The sequence below is a fragment of the Vigna angularis genome, chromosome 1 (genome assembly GCF_016808095.1).
Source record: "Vigna angularis cultivar LongXiaoDou No.4 chromosome 1, ASM1680809v1, whole genome shotgun sequence".
Lineage (NCBI taxonomy): Eukaryota > Viridiplantae > Streptophyta > Magnoliopsida > Fabales > Fabaceae > Vigna > Vigna angularis.
This window is the reverse complement of record NC_068970.1, coordinates 5,259,943-5,283,117: the sequence shown is the minus strand read 5'-3', so window position 1 is coordinate 5,283,117 and position 23,175 is coordinate 5,259,943. Positions and strand designations below refer to the sequence as shown.

Here is a 23,175-nt window from a genome sequence, read left to right as displayed (position 1 = left end):
TTAACTAATATCGTAAAAATTAATTAAGACTACCTCTTTGTTGGTTTAAATTTATTAAGGGTTACTACATAGATATTAAACTCAACACCAAAACTAATGATATTTAATCAATTTGGCATTTAAATAGGATCAGTTACATATAATATTAGAAGATTACTTATAACAGGGTTCATGTTCAGTTAAACTATTCTAACGGTTCAATCAGTTACTACTTGGAACATTAATTACTGATCCCATTTACATAACATTAATTTCAACAATAAAAAAGTGAATGTTCGAAGAAAAGTTGCTAAAAAGAAATTATTCCTATTTTTCATTAACAAAATTAAAACACAAATAAATTAAAAAAATAGTTAAATATAATTTTAGTACTAAATTGATGTGAAATTGAAATTGATTTTGTCTGAAACTTTAATATATTTTTATTTCCGAACTTTAATATAGATATAGTTTTTTTAATCTAATAATATTAAATTTTGTTACATATTAAATATATTCTTCCGTTAATGTTGAATTTAACACATATTTAACATGTGAGTTTAGAAAATACATTTTACATATGAAAAAAAGGTTAAATATAATTAAATTAAAAAGATTATATTTATATATTTTTAAATTTTTAAGATGAAAATGTATTAAAATTTTAGATACACAAATTTTAATTTTATTTTAAAGTTAAAAAATTTAAAACATATTTAATCCTTAAAAAAATAAAATAAATTTTTTTAATGCGCAATAAACTATTTTGTTTAAATTTAAAATAAATATTTATGAAGTACATATTTTTTGTAAATAATTACTTAATCAATATATATATATATATATATAAAAATTGCTTATTAAAAACTATAAAACTGTCTCCTTAAGAAATTAATGTCTATAACTTTGTTTTTCTCCTTAAATTAGTTACAGAAATTAATGTCTATAAAAATATTAAAAAAAACATTAAAAGAATAATACTAAGACGACTTTTAAAAAATGTTGTATATGTTAACAAAAATCAATTTTAATCCCTAAATAGTCTAATATACGAGGTTGATTATCAACTTATGTATCACACTAACTTAATCAACTTGGCAGTATCATCACAAATTATGAAACAATTTAAATAAAAAAGTGGACCTTTTTAAAATTAAGGACCAAACCAAACTTGAACTAAAAGTTCAGATAAGAGGCAACTTTAGCCACAAAAATATAATGAACTCATTGTTACTATGTAAATGTTACTCGTATTTCTACTTGTATGTTTTTTGTATCAGAGTGTAAGAATACAAATACTTTCAACATTTTTAAGATACTCAAACTGGTGACCACATTCTACACGCCATAGGCTTTCGTTACACTCTTTTATATAAATACCAAACCCTTGAAATGTGGGACTAACCCCCACTAACGCTACAATATGTCACCATAACAACTGTTTGCATATTGCATTTCATAATATATATATAATGCCAAAATGCCTTTGTACATCTAATCAGAGACCAATAGCAGTAGCAGATATTTCTCTCGCCATTATTTTCACCACGATGCAATATTCACAATTTTTTTTAACTGCAATTTCATAAACAGGTTCATCCGTAATAGAGATTTTGTCACCTTGAGCAATTTTAGGTGGCTCAAAACTGCAAGATCTACCACAATTGCACATTTTAGAAAAATAGATGTCAAACAAATTAAAGTTCAGATAGATGGCACTGGCAAAGGTAGATACCTAGCCAGATGTAACCCTATCCTGGAGCAAGGTTTCCTTTATGCAGTTCACAACAACAGAGGCCAATTCATCTTGATGATTAGTGTATGAATGATCAGCTCCCTCTATGATATGCAGCTTATGGTTTGGTAAAATCTTGGCAAACTCATATGCATCTTCAACGGGGATAACTGGGTCTGAAGAACCATGAATTGTGAAGACCCTGTCATCCATTATGTGATTTGAGATTAGCAATTATATGGATGTATGTGATACAGCCCAAATATCTGTTGGGCCAAACAATATATTGGACAAAGAAACAAAAGAGCAAAGGAAATGCGGACAAGTTTATAGCAGGAGAAAAAAATAAAGGGGCTGAGGTGGACAGAATTAGTTAGAGAGAGAGAATTGGAGGATCCTAGAAGATTTCCTTTTTCGTTATTACCTTTATAGTGTGAGGGGAGTGTGTGGGGGTGAAGATTCTTTTTTATGAACAAAATTAGAGTGGAGAGTACCGTTTTGGTCTCTTAAGGAGCCTAGCTTTGGGCAGTAGGTTATTCCTTCTGTTTTTGCCTTGATTTCAATGAAACAGGATCTGTGATCCTTTCTATATTCTCTTTTCCTCTTATTTTATTACTTGTCCTGTGGTTTCCTAACATTTCTGGTCCGACCTGCCGAATAACTTCATTAGAGGGTGAATGGTTAACACTCGAGCAGACAGCAGAAAACAAGGGGAACCAGTGATTTCGGGAACAATGGAGGATAGGATTGGGTATGTTGAAGAAGTTATTCGAATGAAAGCGATCATGGAAGAGTTGTGTCTGCAAGCATCTCAGAATCATTCAGCACTAGAAGAGATGAGAAAAGAAGCTGCAGAAAATCAAACAAAAATGGAGTTGATGACGAGGAGTTTTGAAAAGAGGATTAATGAAGAGGGTGAAGGTTCGGTGGGAAACAAAAAAATAGAGACTAAGGAAAACACCAAGGTTTGAGCGAGCCTGACAGCCCTAGAAGGGGATGCTCTGGCGGAGTTTCGACAATCAGTAAAAAGGATTGAGTTACCAACATTCAATGGCGATGACCTGTGGGATGGATTTCGAGAGCGGAGATTTACTTCAAGGTTCAGGAGACCAGCGAGATGGTGAAAGTAAATCTGGCTCATTTGTGCATGGAAGGAGGAACAATCCACTTTTTCAACTCGTTAAACGATTATGAGGTGCTGTAGGATGGGGAGTTGGTGGAGATTATTACAGCACTGAAAGAGGGAAGAGTTGAGAGTAAGTATGCAGGATTCAGCTATCAACAAGGTGTACTGCAGTATAAAGGCAGGTTAGTTATTTCATCTCAATCACCTTGGATTCCTGAATTGTTGAAAGAGTTGCATGCATCTCCCCAATCAGGACATTCTGGTTTCTACCGGACCTATAGAAGGGCTACTGCGAACTTATACTGGAAGGGGATGAAGGGGGATATCATGAAATTTGTTCAAGAATGTGACACATGTCAACGTCAGAAATATGTAACTACTGCCCCAGGAGGATTGTTACAGCCAATGCCAATTCCGGAAGAAGTATGGGAGGACATAAGCTTAGATTTTATTACAAGCTTACCAAAATCAAAGGGTTTTGATACGGTATTGGTGGTGGTTGATAGACTTACAAAATATAGTCATTTCATTCCAGTAAAACATCCTTTTACTGCTAAGAGTATCGCTGAGATTTTTATCAGAGAAGTGGTTCGTTTACATGGGGTACCTAAATCAGTGGTCAGTGACAAAAATCCTACATTTATAAGTGCTTTTTGGAGGGAATTTTTCAGGCTACAGGGGACCAAGTTAAGGATGAGTTCAGCGTATCACCCACAAACAGATGGTCAAACGAAAGTGACCAATCGATGCTTGGAGACATACCTACGTTGTTTCATCACTGATCAACCGAAAGTGTGGATTAATTGGCTGCCATGGGTAGAATTGTGGTTGAACACCACTTACTATGAATCCATAGGAACTACACCCTTTGAGGCAGTTTATGGGAGGCCTCCTCCAAGAATTATCCCAGTTGTAAGAGGAGAGGTGAAAGTAGAGGCAGTTCAGCGTGAATTAATTGATAGGGATGAAGCTATTCGTCAGTTGAAGGGACACTTGGTGCGTTCCCAGGATTGTATGAAGGCACAAGCAAACAAACATTGAAAGGAGAGAAGTTTTGAGATAGGGGACATGGTGTTTCTTAAACTGAAACCTCACAGGCAACACTCTGTTATTTCGCGCATCAGTCCTAAGCTTAGTGCAAGGTACTACGGACCTTTTGAAGTCATTGAAAGGGTTGGAGAAGTAGCTTATCGGTTGCAGTTACCACCCAATTCAAAAATACACCCTGTGTTTCATGTTTCGTTGCTCAAGAAGGCCATTGGGGAGTATAAAACAGCAGAAGGATTCCCAACAGGGCTAGAAGAGGACCAATCAGAGATGTGGTTACCCCAGAACGTGTTGGCTACTAGAAGCATACTCAAGGAGAGAGAAAGGGTTAACCAATGGCTGGTGCATTGGCTGGGAAAAACAGCAGAAGAAGCAACGTGGGAGGATGAGATGTCAATGAAGGTCCAATTTCCAACTTTTAGTCTTGAGGACAAGACTATCTTTCAAGAGGGCGGTATTGATACAGCCCAAATATCTGTTGGGCCAAACAATATATTGGACAAAGAAACAAAAGAGCAAAGGAAATGGGAACAAGTTTATAGCAGGAGAAAAAAATAAAGGGGCTGAGGTGGACAGAATTAGTTAGAGAGAGAGAATTGGAGGATCCTAGAAGATTTTCTTTTTCGTTATTACCTTTATAGTGTCAGGGGAGTGTGTGGGGGTGAAGATTCTTTTTTTTGAACAAAATTAGAGTGGAGAGTACCGTTTTGGTCTCTTAAGGAGCCTAGCTCTGGGCAGTAGGTTATTCCTTTTGCTTTTGCCTTGATTTCAATGAAACAGGATCTGTGATCCTTTCTAACATTATGTGATGAATTTGTAGCTTTATTAAGAATATTGTTCACAAGACCACCCTACTACCTTCATCATCATCTCTCACTACTGTAAACTCCCTTTGCTCAAAATCACTACTCTAAGAACTATTAAATAAGAATTCCTCAATTAAATACAAAAGTATTCATAAATTTGTGCATGTAATGGTTTCCCCTGCTTGACTAGAGAGTAAATCAAAACCTGAAACTAAACAATTCTATTTCAAATATCAAGAGTGGATATTAAATCTTGTAAATTTCCTCCTCTGATTTCGTAATTTTCAGCACCTGTGAAATAATTAGAGGGACATCTCTCGTATCAAGTTTAGAGAAGGCAAAACAACGGACATTTCAAGAAATTAATGTGTTAATACAGCATTATGGAGCCAAGTTATATAGACAAAAAACAATAACCCTTATATAAAAATGACTTTGTCACTAGATACGCCCCCTATATAACCCTTATATAAGATAAGAACTCTTGGTCATTGTGATAAATATAAACATATAATTACAATCACTAGGTTAAAAATAACGGTTTAAATAGTGTATTCTACAAATTCTACATAATTTTCGATTACAAAGGGGAAAAATCACATTCTTTAAAAAATTATCACTGGTTTTAACTTTAGTTTTTACACAAACTCTGTAAACTCCATGCTCATTCTTCGTAAACAAAAAAGATACAAAGGGTGACGCAAAAAGAGATCAGACAAAAAATTGTGTTCACCTGCATTCTTTATCAATCTGAAGGCATGCTTCATGCATGTTTGTATCTAAGCGATCCATCAAACTTTCCAAAGTTACACGGTAATCAAAACTTCCTGCAATGAGATGTCCTCAAATGGTCGTATAATAATGTAAAAAAGTGTGTGCCTATGTTAGACAACTAGAAACAGAGAATGTCATGTAATGTGTCGGATTACGTATGAAGGCTGCCAACAAATCTTGAAGTATAATTATTGCCTAAAATTTTCTTTTTCTTTTCCTTTTTGGGGTTTCTTTTGTTATCAGACATTTAAGAGAATGAACTGTGGCAAATAAAAGTACTGCAGCAAGAACTTTGTGCTTAAAAAGATAGAATATTCCCCAATTATAATTTTGGTATAAAATGTATAGCAAAAGCAAAAAGCCGTGTTTATTGACTTAATGGTTTTAACAAATATGCATAATAAATCTGATGTAGGGAACTAGTAATTAATGGACACTGAATTTATTCAAACTATCTCTAACAAAGTGCGGTAAGAGGCGTGTAAATGTTTTGTCGTTAAATGAAAAGTTACCTGACCGCATCACATCAATGAAACCATCCTTCCTAATTCTTTCCAAATAATCCTTTCCAAGGCGTTCTTCAATTCCTGCCTTCAGATCATAGCGTCCAGAGATGTTGATAACTGTTTTAATGTCACGATACTTAGAAGCATAAAGAAGCACCACGCCACCTCCTGTATCAGGATACAAGTAACAAAATTTCACATAAACCCACTTTATACTTTTATTAAGTTTTATTACTAAAGCTGTTCATAGGCTGATAGATAAGATAAAAATTACTACAGTTTCGGTTTAGAACTTCCACAGCCTAACTCAGTACATTAAGAATAAAAGTTTTGTATTTAGAGTATGGACTAACACAGGATTAAAACTTTAGTGCTTGATCATCTGCAAAATTATATCTGCACGTAAGGATGTAAACAACAAACCTTTACTGTGTCCAATAATTGCAGTAACTATACGGTTTGCTCTATGAAAGTGTTGAATGACATCATGTAGATCATCAACCTCCCTCCAATAGTGACCAAACTCAAATGAACCATCACTTTCCCTAAAAGGAAAACTCAACGACTAAATAAAAAATGAAACAGCTAAACAATACTAGTGATCAAGATTAGGTAGAAGAAGTTTCATAGATCATGGTGGAGCAGCTAGTGGTGATTCATCACGAAATGGTTTTAACTTTTCTATTGTCAAAGGAAATAATTACTTTGTTAAAACTAGAAAAAAAGTAAAAGTATGTGTCCAAATTCCCTTGTAAGGCGGAACTGATGTTTTAATCATGTTTTTGCATAAAATACTAAATATATATTATCAATGACCTCTAATGTGTTATTTTTTGGTAAAACAGATAATTTTTTTATATCTTGACAGTTGAGAAATTTATATTCCAAGAATAAATAACTCAGTAACAATTAACATAATGTTAAGTAGCGTTTGCATATACACTATACCGATGCATATGTGAATATATAAATATCCAGTATCTGTTTCCTTAAAGAGAAAATCATATCATATGCTTCACAATTGTTACTAACGTATGCCAACAACTGCACAAAATAAGTAAAACCTTAGAACATCTTGCATTGCAGAATCTCTGAAGATTTTTAGCTTGGAACTTTTAGAATAGTTTTGAATCTAGTAACATTGATATTCACAAAAAAAGTGAAGCTGGTTGCATAATTTGAATACAAAAACAAATAGGTTCACAATTTATCCTGTAATACAAGATATCTACCCATTTCCACTGAAGTCAACGCGGAAAGAACTGACTCCTGCATTCTCTAGAGCAGAAGCAAGATTTATCATGATAGTATCTTCCTGGAGATAGAAAATTTTAATTAAACAATGAAAAAAATTAATCAAGTTATTTAATACGTATGGATAATGGGATGAGATGTCATTAATTGTTAATAGTATTTACATAATAATAAAAAAAGTGAGCTCACAATTTATTAAAAGGGAAAATTAACCTTGGTGGATCGAAGACCATGGCATAAGATGACAATCTCTTCGGTTCCACATTCATGAAGAATGCCAACCAGCTTACTGTCATTCTTTTTAGTAATTATGATTTTCTGCTGCCGAGCTGAAAAAAGTAATTCAAGAGTGGGAAGTCATTTTCTTTGTAATTGATTTAATACTCAGCACGCAAGTCAGATTAACCATTGTCACTCTTTACCACTTTGGATACTTTATTTGCATGATATTTATATTAGCATAGCAATAAATAATAAATCATGGAATGTATGAAATCATGTTTCCAAGGACAGCAGATATCTACGATGAGGTGAACTCTGGATGTGATACAGTTAAAGGGGAGAGGTCCTTGACAATGAACATAAAATCAATTTGATTTATACATATGGAAAGCAGTGTGAGAAAAATTGAGACATTCTTCAACACGTCTGAAACTGAGGAAGATGTAGAAGCAAATTTTGACAAAAAAGAAAAATGGTGGAATTAGAAGCTTAACTTTAAGCTGGATTTGGTAACACTATCTAATTGGTAGGGAATAGGAAGATAAAGAAGAACCAATGGTGTTCAACTGCCTATCAATTTGTGTAAGCGTGAAAGGTGTTGTGGCTCCAACAACCCAGAATTGTTACTTGAATAAAATGTGTTTTCTTGCAAAATTTTTAAACAAAATAACATTTGAGAGGAAGACAACCCAAAAAACTTTGAACATAAAACTATGGAACCCATTTAAAACTGTTATTTTAACATGTAAATTTACATTGTAATTCCAGGTAAAATGCAGACAAGCGCACGATCTCAGTGCCACAAATGTACAGAACCTGTAAACAACTTAAAAGCATTCAGCCAACCATTTCTGGACTATTTTAACAATGGATTAAATTGGTAGCTTCAAAATAAACCACAGGAAGCTGTTTCGAGTACTTAAAGGTGAAGTTTTGCTAGCCAATGATTGTAGGCAGAGTCACTTATGTCATCGATTCTCATATAAAGTATCAAACACCAGAAAATTAACTCACATGGGTTTTGGGAAGGTTGGGCCATCTTCAAGCTCAGGGTTTTTCTTGAAATGCGAATCGGCTTGCGAGAAATACCAGAAAAGATTGGTGGTGAAAGCTTCCTGAATTCAACAAACCTGGGAGACAAATTTACGACAGGACCCGTGAACACAGTAAGCATATCATGTGATCATGAATTACAATGATCCAAATTCCTTTACCATAATTTGTAAAGTTTTTTTAATTTAATTACATTAATTTTTTTTTAATATGTATGAAAGGTAGTCATGTCAAAACAGGTTGCAACGGCGAGCCCGGTCCACCATATGTCTGATAACTATTAGGTTTAAAAAAAATGTAATTTTTTATGCGAGTTAATTTTTAATTAATTTCAACTTGTGGTGATTCGGATTAGTTCATCAATCTATCTAATTTAATTTAATTATTTATTATTTTGTATTTCAATATTATTAATTAGCATTTCTTTTATTATACTGTAGATGGGATATACAAAAAAGATATTTCTCAGGAGAGAAAAATATTATAAATTTATTTATTCAAAACTTTAATATTATAGATGGACAATTGATACAAAAATTATCAACACTAAAAACTTATTTGTTTGTTTTTTTATTACGTTGGAATTGTATGATATTTTTTTTATTTTGAATTATTTCTGGAGTTTAACATCATTTTAGAGTGAAATTTATTTAGATTTAAATTAAAAAAAATTATAACTTTTTTTATTAAAAACTTATAATTAAGTAAGTCAATGAGTTAACCCGTTTAATCTATCAACCTGTCGTGGATTGAGTCGGGTTCGAATGTTTTCAGCTTGATAATAAGTGAGACGGGTTGGATTGACTCTCTAAGTGACTAACCCATAAGGGACCAGGGTGGGTCAAGCCAGGTTACCGTTTTAACAGCTCTCAAGTATTTTATAATGAATATTAAATGAAAATGTGTCAAATATAAATAATTTATATATTAACATGAAATATATTTAACATGTTAAAAACAATTATAAACAGAACTTAATTTTAATTTTACATTAAAATTAAGAAATTAAAAATATAGTTAATCTTTTTAAATATTTATAAATTATTTAAATTTTAAAAATAATTATGTAAAATTAAAAAAAAAACAATATATATATATATAATTATACATAAAATAAATTTTAGTTATTAAAATAAAAATTACTATCAATAATTTTTTTATTATGAATAATTATCTAAACTTAAAAAAATAATTACTAAAATAACAAAATAATAAATAATCATTTTATAATAAGTAATTATTTAAATAAAAGAATAGTTATTAAAATAATAAAACTATAAAAAAATATTATAAATAATTATTTAAATTTAAAAAATAATAATTAAAAGGAAAAAATTAAAAAAAAACAAAGAGATTATATATATATATAATTACAGATCATAGATCATTGAAAAATATCGTAAATTATGCTGGACTTTACGACGTTGTACAAATTTGACGAAAACTGTGTTGCAAAGCCAACACGTGATTTTCCTAAACTGTTTTTATTTTAAAGTTTTTTAATATTTATCCGATATTTGTTTATGTATAATAATAATAATTATACTATATGATTGGATTTTTTTATTACTAAAAATAACCAATTAAAAATATATTTTGTGTTAAACTTCCCTCTACATCAATGACATGTCATAACGATTTTAGATTCATTTTTCACATCAAAGGGGTTGTAAAACAGTTAACAACCATGTCAAATCTTCTTTCTGATAAAATCTCATTAACATTTCTTTCTGCATTTCTATAATTTCAATCTGCACCTTCATAAATTTTTAGATTATATATTTCAAATTACATAATTTAAAATACATTTGTAATTCATAATATCATTTTATACTTTAGATCATACATTTTGTAACATCCCAAAAATACAGTGTAAAACCATATAATAGAATGATCACATATAATAATATTACAGCTCAGTTCTTACAAAAGATAGGACGTACGGTTAAGGCCGAACGACCTTACAAAAATAGCAGAGAGTTAAAATTGTACAAATGACTACAAATATAGAACGAACAGCTTATAACCCTTCCTATGCTGAACGGTCAATTCAAAAGATAAAGTAAACGAATGACCGAATACTCCTACAAAAGAGTAGGCCAACAACTGACCGAGCGTCCTAAGGTTCAACATTCACGTCCATCTCTTCCAATGTTTTTTTCCAGCAACTCTTCTCCTTCTGCTCCCACCCACAGGGTGATCATCGCAATGACAAGGACGAACGAACGGGAATACATGACATGACAGGAAATAGGGTAAGCTTATGTAATTTAATTCAAGTATCAACATATATTTCACACAATCAACTAAACAAGATAAATCATTAACTCTTTCATGCAAAGCCTAATACTAGACTTTGACTGTTCGGACTGTATGAATTATGTGTAACTACGACGTTCGTGCACCTGGGTGATGTAGTAACTGGGATACCCTCAACAGTTGTCACCCGAGGTTAGTCCTATCTATCCAAATTAACCATAAGGACTAGGACCTCCTGTCATTCTCACACATGACTTACCCTTCTCTACGTGAGAACGAGTAATCACGGAATATCAGGATGAACCGCCAGCTTAGCTTTATCCACATTCATACTTTACCAATTCCAATATCCATTCATGAGATATTCCTCCCCGGAATACTCTTTCATAACCAAAGTCATTTCATCCATATCATATTCCATCATCTTTCATTATTAAAACCTCAACTTAACCAATTTGAATGAAGATCCCGTAGGATACCAAATACCGAACGTTAGTTTTTAACCCAGAACAAGACTGAAAACTTGGAGTGAGACTGAGATGTCTCCAACTCAAAACAGATCAAATCGAGAGAGTTACTCACTTGTTGTGAAAGGGACCGAATACTTCTCAGAGACTAATAGAATCGAACGTTATTTTCCAAGTAAGTCAATTTAATGAACTGACTCTTGAGAGTTCAAACCGAACACCGTAAAGCCTAGGCCGAGTACTAAGACTCTAGGCCGAACCCAATTAAGACAGATATTGTAGGACATCAAATAATAGTACTTGACGGAATCATATGAAGAAACCGAACGTCAATAATACTTAGCTTCTTAATGAGTTAAACATCAAGGAAACTGAATGCCAGTCAAAGACCGGATACTGTAGAGAGCGAACGCTATTGAGTTTGGACGAACGCTCTGATTATAAAGATAAATTTCGGAAATGAGAACGAGGGTCTGGTGTAAGACAGAGCACTTACTTAGTACGAGTGCTTAGTGTAAGACCGATCACTACTTAGTAAGAGCGCTTGGTGTAAGACCGAGCACTACTTAACTTATAGAATAAAGGCTTGATAAATATAAGATATCATTTAACTAATGTTCAAGAACGAACGAAATATACAAATACATATAGATATACTGAAGTTTATAATCAAATACCAAGGAACGAATATCCTTGGTTGAATGCTTAAGTACAAATATTACAAAACGAAACGAAGACGCTAGTCTTCAACTAGAATTCTCTCCAAATGAAAGAATTCAGTTCCAACCGAGTCCACAAGAAAACCGAACACTATATCGAACGAGCGCTGGTTTAATACCAAACACTTATTAAGAACGAACACTACTGAGAACGAACGCTTGTATAATTGAATGGTCAATACTGACTCTCGACAACATGGTATAATACCAAACACTTATTGAGAACGAATGCTTGTATAATTGAATGGTCAATACTGACTCTCGACAACAGGGTCTAATACCAAACACTTATTAAAACGCTACTGAGAACGAACAGTTGTATAATTGAATGGTCAATACTGACTCTCGACAACATGGTCTAATACCAAACACTTATTAAGAACGAACGCTTGTATAATTGAATGGTCAATACTGACTCTCGAGAACATCCCTACCCATTTCATGGCTTTCATTAATCATCAATACTTTTAAACAACATACCATATTTCATCATCAACCAAATCATCAAACACAATATCATTCCAGTTTCTCATCTCTTAGATTCATATACTCATACAGCCAACAATGCAGTAACAACCATATTTCATATTCATTCAACAATCAACGAACATGCATCCATTCAAAGCAACAAAATAAATCAAATTATATAAGCTTCTCTTACCTCTTAAGGTGACCGAACGCTCACAGATATGGTTACTGGTTCACCTCTACCAATCCTTCTACCCTCAACGCTCGACAACTTCCGAAACTAAATCAAGTAAAGATTAAAACACTATCAGAATCACTCTTTTTAGAAGAGTGATCAACACATGAAACCAGAACTTGGATTGCATGTCCAGGAAACCACATGGCTGAGGGAGAGATGAACTTACCAACTCGGAATCGAAAACTGATCGGTTCAAACGAACGCCCTCGACGCCGGGAATGCTCGGGTGTGGTTTGTTTGATGATCGGAGGAAGAAAAGAGTAAGATTTCGTAGAGAGAAAATGAAGAAATCTTAGAGAGGAGGAGGAGAAGAATGGAGTTTCAGAAGGTTAAAGAAGATGGTTGCATGCAGAGAGTGGTGTGAATTTTTGAAAACTTAGAGTTTTACTCCTACCGTCAAAATCGAACGGCCACTCCACTGCTCACACCTGTCTTCCACTTTCTGTTTTCCAGCTCTCCTTCCTCGACACTTGTCTTCCATTCAGTTGGGGTTTTGGGTGAATTTTTAATGGGTCTAACACATTTCAAAATATAAAATTGTATTTTAAATTATATGTTCTAAAATGTAAGATTTATATTTATAATTACACATCCAAAATATAAGAATTTATTTGAATGCTGGAAGAAGCTGCCACTAGTCAAATGATCAATACTGCATGCAAATGGGAAGTAAGTTTCTTATCTTGAGTCAACTTTTGACTTGAATTAAACCATAACTCAAATTTAAGATAGTATTAATATATGTATTGTTATTGAATCAATTAAGCCGGTATAAAACATTCACAAATATTTAATCTTTCTTATCTCAATTAAAATGTGCAATTTTCAATGTAAAGATAATGTATTAAAATTTACACATTTCCTAATAACCAAAATAATGTATATAAAAAAGAGCAACTCTTACATCGTGTTAAATTAAGTTCAAAACTCATTCTAATATACCAAAAACTCATTCTAGTAGCTGTTGTTCATTCAATTATCAGCAAATATACAATCTTCGATAGGAGAGCTTATTTTGAGATTAAACTAAGTTCAAATCCAAATTTGCATCGTCATAATTGATAATGTCAAAATAACCCAGTACATCTGATCATGTAGATAACAAGGACAGACATTGGTCTTGCCATTATTTTCACTCTGATGCAAGTTCACTGATTTAATAACCAAAAGTTAGAAGGCTAATATATATTGTAGAACATTATAGGCAGATTCATCCATGTGAAAAAATTTGTCATCAGTAGTAAATTCAACTGGCTTGAAACTGCAAGAAAAAGGAAGTTCAAATGCTTCTAGCAAAGACAAAAATACCTAGCTAGCAGTACCCCTATCCTGGTGCAAGGTTTCCTTTATGAAGTTCACAACAACAGATGCTAATTCATCTCGATGACCAGTGAATGAATGATCAGCTCCTTCTATTATATGTAGCTTGTGGTTTGGTATAATCTTGGCAAATTTAGATGCATCTTCAGCAGGGACAACTTTGTCCGAAGAACCATGAACAGTTAGGACCCTGTAATACATTATATGACTTGAGATTAGAACTTATGTTCATGATGGAAAATTCATATAAACACCCTCTACTCAAAATATTTACTCTTTGCACTTTCGAGTTTTGAATCATATGTTCCTAAATTTAATGCCATCATAAATTATCCTATGGTTTATTGCTTCCCAATTATATTTTCTTTATATAAACTATGTAATTTCTACATGCATACTTTACCATCAAAAAGATGCAAAAGGGTTAATCAAAAGGAACAGGACAAAATATTTTCTCACCTGCATTCTTTATCAATCTGAAGACAAGCTTCATGCATATTTGTATCTAAGCGATCCATCAAACTTTCCAATGTCACACGGTACTCAAAATTTCCTGCAAAGTAGATGTACCCAACCCCAAATGGTCATTAATTAAAATAACTCAATATTGTGTCTGGTTAAACAAACTAAAACAGAAAATCCGTGTCATCAGTCAGATTACCTGTGATGGCTAACCGCCAATCAATCTTCAATGGTCCAAGTATTAAAAACAGTTGCAGATAATTATTTTATCGCCCAGATTTTTCATTTTTTCCTTCTGTGTCTTCCCCTCTCCATGATTCTTTTTTCGTTTTGTTTGATTATCAATTTAAGAGAATGAAATGCAACAAAAAAGAAGTACTGCAGCAAGAACTTTGTGCTTATAGGATAGAATAATACAATAAGACCGAGTTTATTAGGTTAAGAGATATGATTTCAAAATTTAATGGAGAATGAAGATGTCTTGCAAAAAATGTCTGTAAATAAATTCAAAACAATTAACTCTTCACTTATTCTAAATTTCATCTTTCTGAATTCCTAAATATTTTACCCTCTCTCTAAGATTCTTGGTTGATCATCCATCTTTTCCACAATCTCATTACATCAATAATGAAGCAGCAACGAGATTGATCAAAATCTTGATCTAGGTAAGTTCGTATTTTCCCATTAGTACTATCCCTTCCTAATTTTCTTGAGTCAATGGAAGTTCATACTCCATCTATTAAAATCAACTGAAAAATAGGATTGTACTAATAATTGGACCAAGTGAAGACGTTGATTGTATAGGATGAAACTTGGGAGGTTCTATCAGATTTCTTTGAAAACATTTCAATTTTGGAAGTTGTTTTTCTTGCAAGGCTAGCTATCTCCAGGTAAAGGGAGCTAAGAGCTTACATCTAATCATTTAATTTGATTTAGATGCGTTAAAATGTGATGAATGTTGTTGATTGGAGTTCCGTTTTCTTTGAATTGGAAATATATAGAGTTATGGTTTAATTGGTGTATACCTATGTTGAATTGAATTGGAGTTTGGATTCCTCAATTTTAGTTTGAGTTAGCTTATTGGAAGGTTCGGTTACATTATAGCTATATTTTTTATGATTGAATTGAGTGAGGATGGTTAAGATTGCTTAAGTTGGGTTGCTGTATCTATAATGAAATTGCTTATGATATGGGTTTTGTCTCTATCTTGCTTGAGTGATGCTAAGGTAGTGGTAATCATTGCATCCACCAAGAATTGTTTCTCAAGCACCACACTAGTGAGAAGCTGAAGAAAGTTCTTGCCCTAGACTTTATATAGTAGGTGTAAAGAACCACCCTAACATAGGAAATTGGGATTGAATTAACAATAGTACTTCTAATGGATCAGTTGTTGTTATGAGGTACGACATACTTAATACAAGTTTCTAGGAAGGTGTCAAATGTCACAAATTACCCTAATATCATAGAAAATACAATTAAGGATTTATGTAATCTTAGATTGTGAATTGGGTGTAATTTGTTGTTATTATGGTTCTCCAAGATAAGATATATGTGATTATATTGTTCTTGGGATTGAGATTGTTGTGGTAATTTGAATGATATATATGCCAACAATATTATATCACGAGAGATGTGAATGTTTAAAACATTAGCTCACCTTGATGTTCTGTATTGTGCTACTAGTATGATTGTACTTTTTACGGAAACAAATGTTGTTATAGTTAGGGAAAGCATTCCAAGCAGAGCTAGGATCATGATTTAATATATTCCTAGAACGTTAAGACTTTATATATGTATTTTAAGAGCTTAAAGTTCTAAGATAATACATGAAAACTTGGTCTGTATAGTTTCTGAGTATAAATATCTACAAAACTAGTATAGATGTACATATTTTGGAGCGTTTCAAATACCAATTCCAAATTACAAGAGCATGGCAAAAGCAAGACAAACCGTAATTCCAGGCTTGCTAATTTCAGAAAATACACTTGTACCATAACTTCAAAATGGAAAAACAAGTAATTGATAGTCACTCAAATTGTTCACACTATCTCTTACAACATGCTGTAAAGTCTAACACTATCATTGAAACTAGTGTCCTTAAATGACAAGTTACCTGATCTCTCCACATCAATGAAACCATCCTTCTTAATTCTTTCTAAGTGATCTTTTCCGAGGCGTTCTTCAATTCCTGCCTTTAGATCATAGCGTCCAGATAGGTTGACAACTGTTTTAATGTCATGATATTTAGAAGCATAAAGAAGCACCACGCCACCTCCTGCACCAATAGCCGTAAATGACTAATTTTAGTCCAATTAGCATGCAATTTCAGAGAAGCAATTTGAGAAGATGTATGAGGCAAAGCTGAACTAATAAGTTAAGTTTCACTGAGTACGAATGAAAAAAAAAAAAATTGACCATCAATAAAGATTAGAAGTCAAGGAACTTTTCATCAATTTTACCTATTACTATAATATACCTAGTTTAAGAACTATATAACCCGCATTCCACATACCTATTGTTCTATAATCCTAATTCACAAACACTATGTTTAGATAAAAGATGCTTCTCAATTTCCTCTATAGCAGGCTTTTTTGGCAAGCAGCCCAGAAATTACATTTTAATATGTTGCATTAGCTCATAATAGAAGACAAGAAAGTTATTAAGTACCAAGTAGTGATGAGCTGATTCTGGTTCTATGCCAGAAACAACATAATTCTCTTCATGCTGCATCATTCATGGTTTCTACCTTTACAGTCAAGCCAGTAGGAACTCATAACATTATCAATTACTGGGAAATGATTATTAAATCAACCCGAGTGTTATCTGACTTATCTTTCACGACCTTTTTCTTGTTGGTAGAGATACTTGCAAGATGGAATTGAAGAAAATAATTTAAAATACCTTTACTGTGCCCAACAATGGCACTAACTCCACGGTTTGATTCATGAAAATGTTGAATTACAGCACGTAAATCTTCAGCCTCCCTCCAATAGTAACCATACTGAAAGGAGCCATCACTTTCCCTAGAAGGAAAATCCAACACTAAATTAAAGGAAACATAGAATGAAGCAAAACTATGATAAAGACCAAATGGCAGAAATTGCACTTCATGTAACACAGTAAATGGAGAGAGAAACTACCAGAGTTTTCAACCTATCATTCAATGTGTTAGAGGCTGGAAGGTTTATGTGAGAAGGAAGAAGAGAGAGTAGAGGAGTAGAATTCCTAACTGCATCGGCAGTTAGGAAAAGGCGGGGAATATGAGTATAAAAGGAAATAAGCATTGTATTGTTTTGATTCAGAGAATTACATACTTTGTATAGGCCGGTATTAGACCCGGTGGAGGGAGGTTAGGCTCTCGATAGACACGTGTTTTACACATGTCAGTAAACAATATATACATTCTTGATTCATCTTTTCGGTGGAGAGTTTATAACAGTGAGTGAGAGAGTCGGTTAGGATTTATCACTGAGATTCCTAACACAATGTGATGTGGCAAAGTATCAGGAATATATATGCTTCAAAAGTATTGAATTGAAGATTGCTTAATTGTTAGGACTTAAGCATAAGAGGAGAGATCAACCCAAAAAAACTAATCAATCACGTGGAAGAGCCCTAAGGCGTAAGTATCTCATCCTACTTATGTGGGACTTCAAACATTAATCCAACAGGCAGTGAAGATAGCAATCCTGTCACATATAATTAGTTTACCGATAAATCTCTCCATTGGAAAATTCACATCCCATACCATATTAGTAATCCCCAAGTCTACTGTTGCTAAGAAGTTTGGGTCAACGGTGGTGCCTGTTGTTAAGAAGCTTGCTTGGTTCACTGGTTTCTTTGGAGCTGTTATTACTAAGAACTTGTATGGATAAACTTTCCCACAAGACTTTTAGGAAACAAAAATAAGAAGAAAAAAATGTAATAAACTTCTCTATAACTTAAAATTAGTTTATACATAAACTAATTCATAAAATCTTTCTCATAGTTTCTCTAAATTTTTGCTTTTTAACTTGTAAGTTAATTTTAACTTGTGAAGAAACTAATTTCATTTTTTCTTGTTTTTCTCTCTTGGAAATCCTTAGGTAGAAGTTGGTCAAAACAAATCTTTAAGACTGTCTTTACACTGTTGAAGAGCCCCAATATGACTCTAAAGGTTGCATTGCCTTAAATTATATCAACTAGGCATAACATACCCTTACCCATTATTCATCTAATCTAATACATTCCTCTTCTTTTCTTTTACAATAGGAACCCAACCTTAAAGCTTTCAAATATTGATGAGTTTAATTCAAAAATTCAAACCTTAAAAAGGCCAGTTCTTTTTTATCACATCAATGCTCATAATGCTAATAAAGTAACAAACAACTTGAATCTTTAGGATTTATGACTGTGTTTTGTACTACTTTTAAACTTACCCATTTCCAGAAAAGTCAAAGCGGAAAGAACTCAATCTGGCATTTTCCAAAGCAGCAGCAAGATTCACTAAGGTATTTGTTTGCTGAACATTAGGAAATTAAAGCGATGAAACTTATTGGGTAAAATGGGTTTACAAGTGAAAGCTTAAAATATGAAAAAAGCTAACTTTTGAAGAGCGAAAACCATGGCACAAGATTACAATCTCCCTGCTTCCAGATTCATGTAATATGCCCACTAGATTCTCACCGTGCTTGTTGGGTATTATCACCCTGTGTTGCTCAACAGCTAAAAGGCAGTTAACACATCAATTGTATCAGTTTTCTTTCTTTGCACTTTATTGAAGATTCAATTTTGCAATGAAAAGTACAACAAATATCACCTGGGGTGTGTGCCATGCTCAAGATGAAAGTCCTTCTGGCTCTGGGTTTGTGATTATATGGGACGGAAAAGCGAACCTGGTAATGGGAAACTTTAGGCATGGTAGGAAGTGATGAATTGAAGAAAACTGAAGAAGCATTTTGCAAAAAGGATTCCATTGGGAGTGACCAATGACATGCACAGGCATTTCATTTGAACACGATCCATTTACCTATTCCTCACTCGCTCCTTGTCTGTTCCTGGTCCTCACTCACTCAGCCTCCGATTAAGATTTAGAGTTCTTGATATAAGCAACCTTTTTAATTTTAAAATATAAACAATTGATATAAATCCTCCCTGCACCTCACCATTTATTACTCAACCACTCATTGTCCTTCGTTTATTAAAATCAAATAAAAATTAATGATGAGTTAATAATTTCGTAATTACCAACAATCTTAAATCTTATTTTGTTTCTCCTTTTCTTTTTTATTTTTTGATTTTAAAATAAAATAACAAACAAATCAAAAGATGAAAAGATATTTCAAAAACATATTAAATATTATTTAATCATAAAATATAACATAAAAATAAAATTTACAAAATATATAAATATAAAATATTAACAAAAAAACTATATAAAATATTAACCAAAATAAATTAAATATACTAACATAATATTTCATACATATATTTTTCAAAACAAATTTAATACTATAAATAAATATCAAAAATACTAAATAATATAAAGAAATACAATTTATAAATTTTAAACAAATTTAATTAAATATAATAAAAAAAATAAAGTAATAAAAGAAATCCTAAAAAAACAAGCGGCGGAGCTCCAAGTGCGGCCACCATAAACCACAGGTAGAAGTGCGGCTAGTCTCATCTGTAGTTTCAAGTGCAGCTGCACACAAAGGTACAAACGTCAACCGCAAGTCCAACTGCGGCAACCCGTCAACCGCAGCTCCAAGTGCAGTTCTCATTCCTCCCAACCGCACTTCCATGTGCGGCGGCCGTAGTTTCATATGCAGCGACACCTGATCTGCAATTCCAAGTGCAGTTTAAGGCCCCAGAGATCAAATAAGAGAGATAAAAACGAAACAAGCACAGATTTTATCACACTCGATGCATGACCTTAAGGAAATCTACCCTTGAAGTTAACTCTCTGAGAAGAAGAAAATCTACATTGTTGCACCAGAAGAACTTAAAAACAAATGAAGTTGATGATGAGGGAGGAGGAGAGGAGTGCGGGAGGAAAAAAATGTGAGCTTCAAATGAAATACGACAAGGAGAGACAAGGAGGAGGAAGGGGTGTAGGGTTTACAAAATAATCTGAGATGCGTAAAGGCTGAACTCAGTTAAAAAGGAGTGTAGGATTGCTACTTCAATTTAATCATTAAATGGATCAGCTTTTTTAAAATAAAATATTATTTCTGAGAAGAGTAGAGTTGTAAGTAAAAAAAAGAAAGAAGGTGCAGGATGGTATTGGTGAGATGTAGGAAAAACCTCTCATTAGTTTTCATTTCAGTGTACATTCTAATTTATTTTGGGTAAATCACACTTAAATCTATGACTAGCTATTAATTTAGATTTTAAAAAATAAAATCATTGTTCAATTGTGTGTACAACTACTAGTTAAACCTTAGAATTATAACTTAACAGCAGAATGGATGGTTGATAAATCTGCATTCGGATATTATTTATTCTAATTTTTGATTAAAAATATTAATATTAATTTACTATGAATAATATCCAACTTTTAAAATCAGATATGACACGTGATGGGTATTAAACATTTATTTCCATTCTCGTATTTATTTTAGATTTAAATATTAAAATATTTTTAATTTAAATAAAGGTTTAATTCATTTTATCTTCACTCAGTTAATTAAAATTAAAGACAATTTTAATTATAATATTTTAGTAATATTTTACTTTCTTCATATAACAATTTTAGTTATATTTTTTTACATGATTTGGCTCACAATTTACTCCAAGACTTATTATGAACTAAATTATAATGTTTTTAAAGAAAAGATAAAATTGTTAGATAAGTAAATTGAGTAACTTATTTATTGTTAGTTAAAATCTCAGTATTAGTATGACGCTAAAAGATATTATAGAACTGGAGAACATTATGTTAAAAATTAAATTTAAAGAGCTCTTGGTACATGACACTAGGTCCCACTTAAGAACTCTCATGATTTATTGTGATTTAAGATCATAGAAAGCTTTAGGTATATGGCATTAGACGCTTCACGATATTATCGGGCACAAGATCATAGAAAGCACTAAGTACTAAGTAGTTTTTTTGGGTGCCATGTGTGGTTGTTTGGCGTTAGTCTATTTTAGAAGGGTTCAAATTGGAACTTAGATTCGAGGAACCTTTGTGTTGCTTTCGCTAGGTAGAAATAGACTAGTGTTAGGTGCTAACAACGATATTTGATGAATTATCATGCTTAATAATTTACAATTATGCACATGTGTAGATCAATTGGTAATAATAGGTTTAAATGTAATAAATATAATGACTAAATTGTGGGAATGATAAAGATAGTTTGTAAATTATTTAAATGTTGATATGATGAAAGTGTATTAATGAAAGTACTTCAATTAGAAGACATTATCTTGATTATGATAATATCTAATTTACATAAAGAAAAATACTTAAGAGAACAATAAAGGTTCTTATAATATAGTGTTTTGTATGAAATAGGATTGAACCATGCAGATATATAAAAAATTTATCTTGTCATATTTGAGAAAAACATTAATTTTAGTTATTACTTTGTGAGAGTGGACTCCTTGGGAGTAGAAGATGGTATGACAAGGACAAAATATCTGAATGTACTCAATGAACATGTCTTTTAGAAATAGAGTTAAATGTTTAAGTATTATGAGTCATGAATTATAATTCTTCTTATATTAGTATGAACATGTTTTTGTAGACATTTGATTGTTTTTTAAAGTTTGTGATGGTTGAATTTAAAGAAATTTAAATTCATCATAACATGATATATTATAAATAATATGATTTATTATAATTACACTAACTTATTATGTTGTTTATCATGTTATGATCTATCTACTTGTTATAATAGTATATTATACATAATAATGTAAGTGAGAGTACTGGGAAACACTAAGATTGTTGATGGTATTCTTAAAAGAGAGTAGATGTAATGTAAGTATATAATTTTTGCATTCTATAGATTCTCTTAGATAAAAAATTAACTATATTTTGAAAGTTAAACTTTGATTTTCTCATAAAGAAACGTATATACCTCTTATATACTTATGTTTATTCATACTTTTTATCAAATATATAATATTAATACCTCTTATTATATACTTTTTATCAAATATATAATATTTTAATTACTAGGATGATTCTCCTTATAGTCAACAAAGAAACACTCTTAAAAGAGCATAGTTACATTAATTTCGCAATGTGAAGATTTGAAATGATTATCGCTCATCTACCAACAAATAACACTATTTGATTACTATAAAATTGTTAGGGTAATAACCCATAGTGCAAGTGAGGTCTACATGAATCTGTTTCATATAGATCTATTTCTTCTCTTTGTACAACTACATTGAATAACATCAGTTTCTTTTATGCTCTCTTTCTTTTCATCTTTTGCTATGAAAGCTTACAAGAATAGAAAGAATGTAAATTGTTGTTGTGTTTAACTTCAATTCAATATCTCTATGTAGATTATAAATAAACTTTGAAAGATAACTATATATTGAAGCTTTGTATATGTTGATCTTTAATCCTCCTTGATCTTCATATGAACTTTAATATGTATCTGTATCTTTGTTGTTTTGAACACTCAATTAGGAAAGATTCAATTGGATTATTCCAAGCATTCTCGTTTTTATTTTGCTTAAGAAAACTATTCAAAGATAAACATATTTAAATATATGATAATTAATTGTGATTAAAACATAA

At 32.1% G+C, this 23,175-nt stretch overlaps 2 protein-coding genes across 5 annotated transcripts; both read right to left on the bottom strand.

Annotated features, from left to right (window-relative positions):
• Positions 1-1,179: 1,179 nt before the first annotated feature.
• Positions 1,180-13,148, bottom strand: LOC108322716 (uncharacterized). 3 transcript variants are annotated; one of them, XM_052871479.1, is made up of 10 exons: positions 12,820-13,148; positions 12,609-12,695; positions 8,464-8,579; positions 7,441-7,556; positions 7,206-7,288; positions 6,397-6,518; positions 5,980-6,141; positions 5,427-5,520; positions 1,715-1,916; positions 1,180-1,634 (listed from the first exon to the last, which is right to left on the bottom strand). In XM_052871479.1, the coding sequence occupies exons 3-9, from the start codon at positions 8,486-8,488 to the stop codon at positions 1,715-1,717; spliced, it is 804 nt and encodes a 267-aa protein (XP_052727439.1). In that variant the 5' UTR covers positions 8,489-8,579; positions 12,609-12,695; positions 12,820-13,148; the 3' UTR covers positions 1,180-1,634. The 3 variants fall into 3 exon arrangements, with proteins under 3 accessions (XP_052727439.1, XP_017410396.1, XP_052727440.1); XM_017554907.2 differs by lacking the exons at positions 12,609-12,695; positions 12,820-13,148 and having other exon boundaries at positions 8,464-8,680; XM_052871480.1 differs by lacking the exons at positions 1,180-1,634; positions 1,715-1,916; positions 12,609-12,695; positions 12,820-13,148 and adding an exon at positions 4,806-4,984 and having other exon boundaries at positions 8,464-8,681.
• Positions 13,149-13,680: 532 nt separating this feature from the next.
• LOC108322715 (uncharacterized) lies at positions 13,681-19,651 on the bottom strand. Of its 2 annotated transcripts, none has more exons than XM_017554904.2 (8): positions 19,234-19,651; positions 19,021-19,139; positions 18,854-18,936; positions 17,337-17,458; positions 16,549-16,710; positions 14,433-14,526; positions 13,962-14,163; positions 13,681-13,804 (listed from the first exon to the last, which is right to left on the bottom strand). In XM_017554904.2, the coding sequence occupies exons 1-7, from the start codon at positions 19,388-19,390 to the stop codon at positions 13,962-13,964; spliced, it is 939 nt and encodes a 312-aa protein (XP_017410393.1). In that variant the 5' UTR covers positions 19,391-19,651; the 3' UTR covers positions 13,681-13,804. The 2 variants fall into 2 exon arrangements, with proteins under 2 accessions (XP_017410393.1, XP_017410395.1); XM_017554906.2 differs by having other exon boundaries at positions 13,681-14,163; positions 19,234-19,309; positions 19,444-19,644.
• Positions 19,652-23,175: the final 3,524 nt, after the last annotated feature.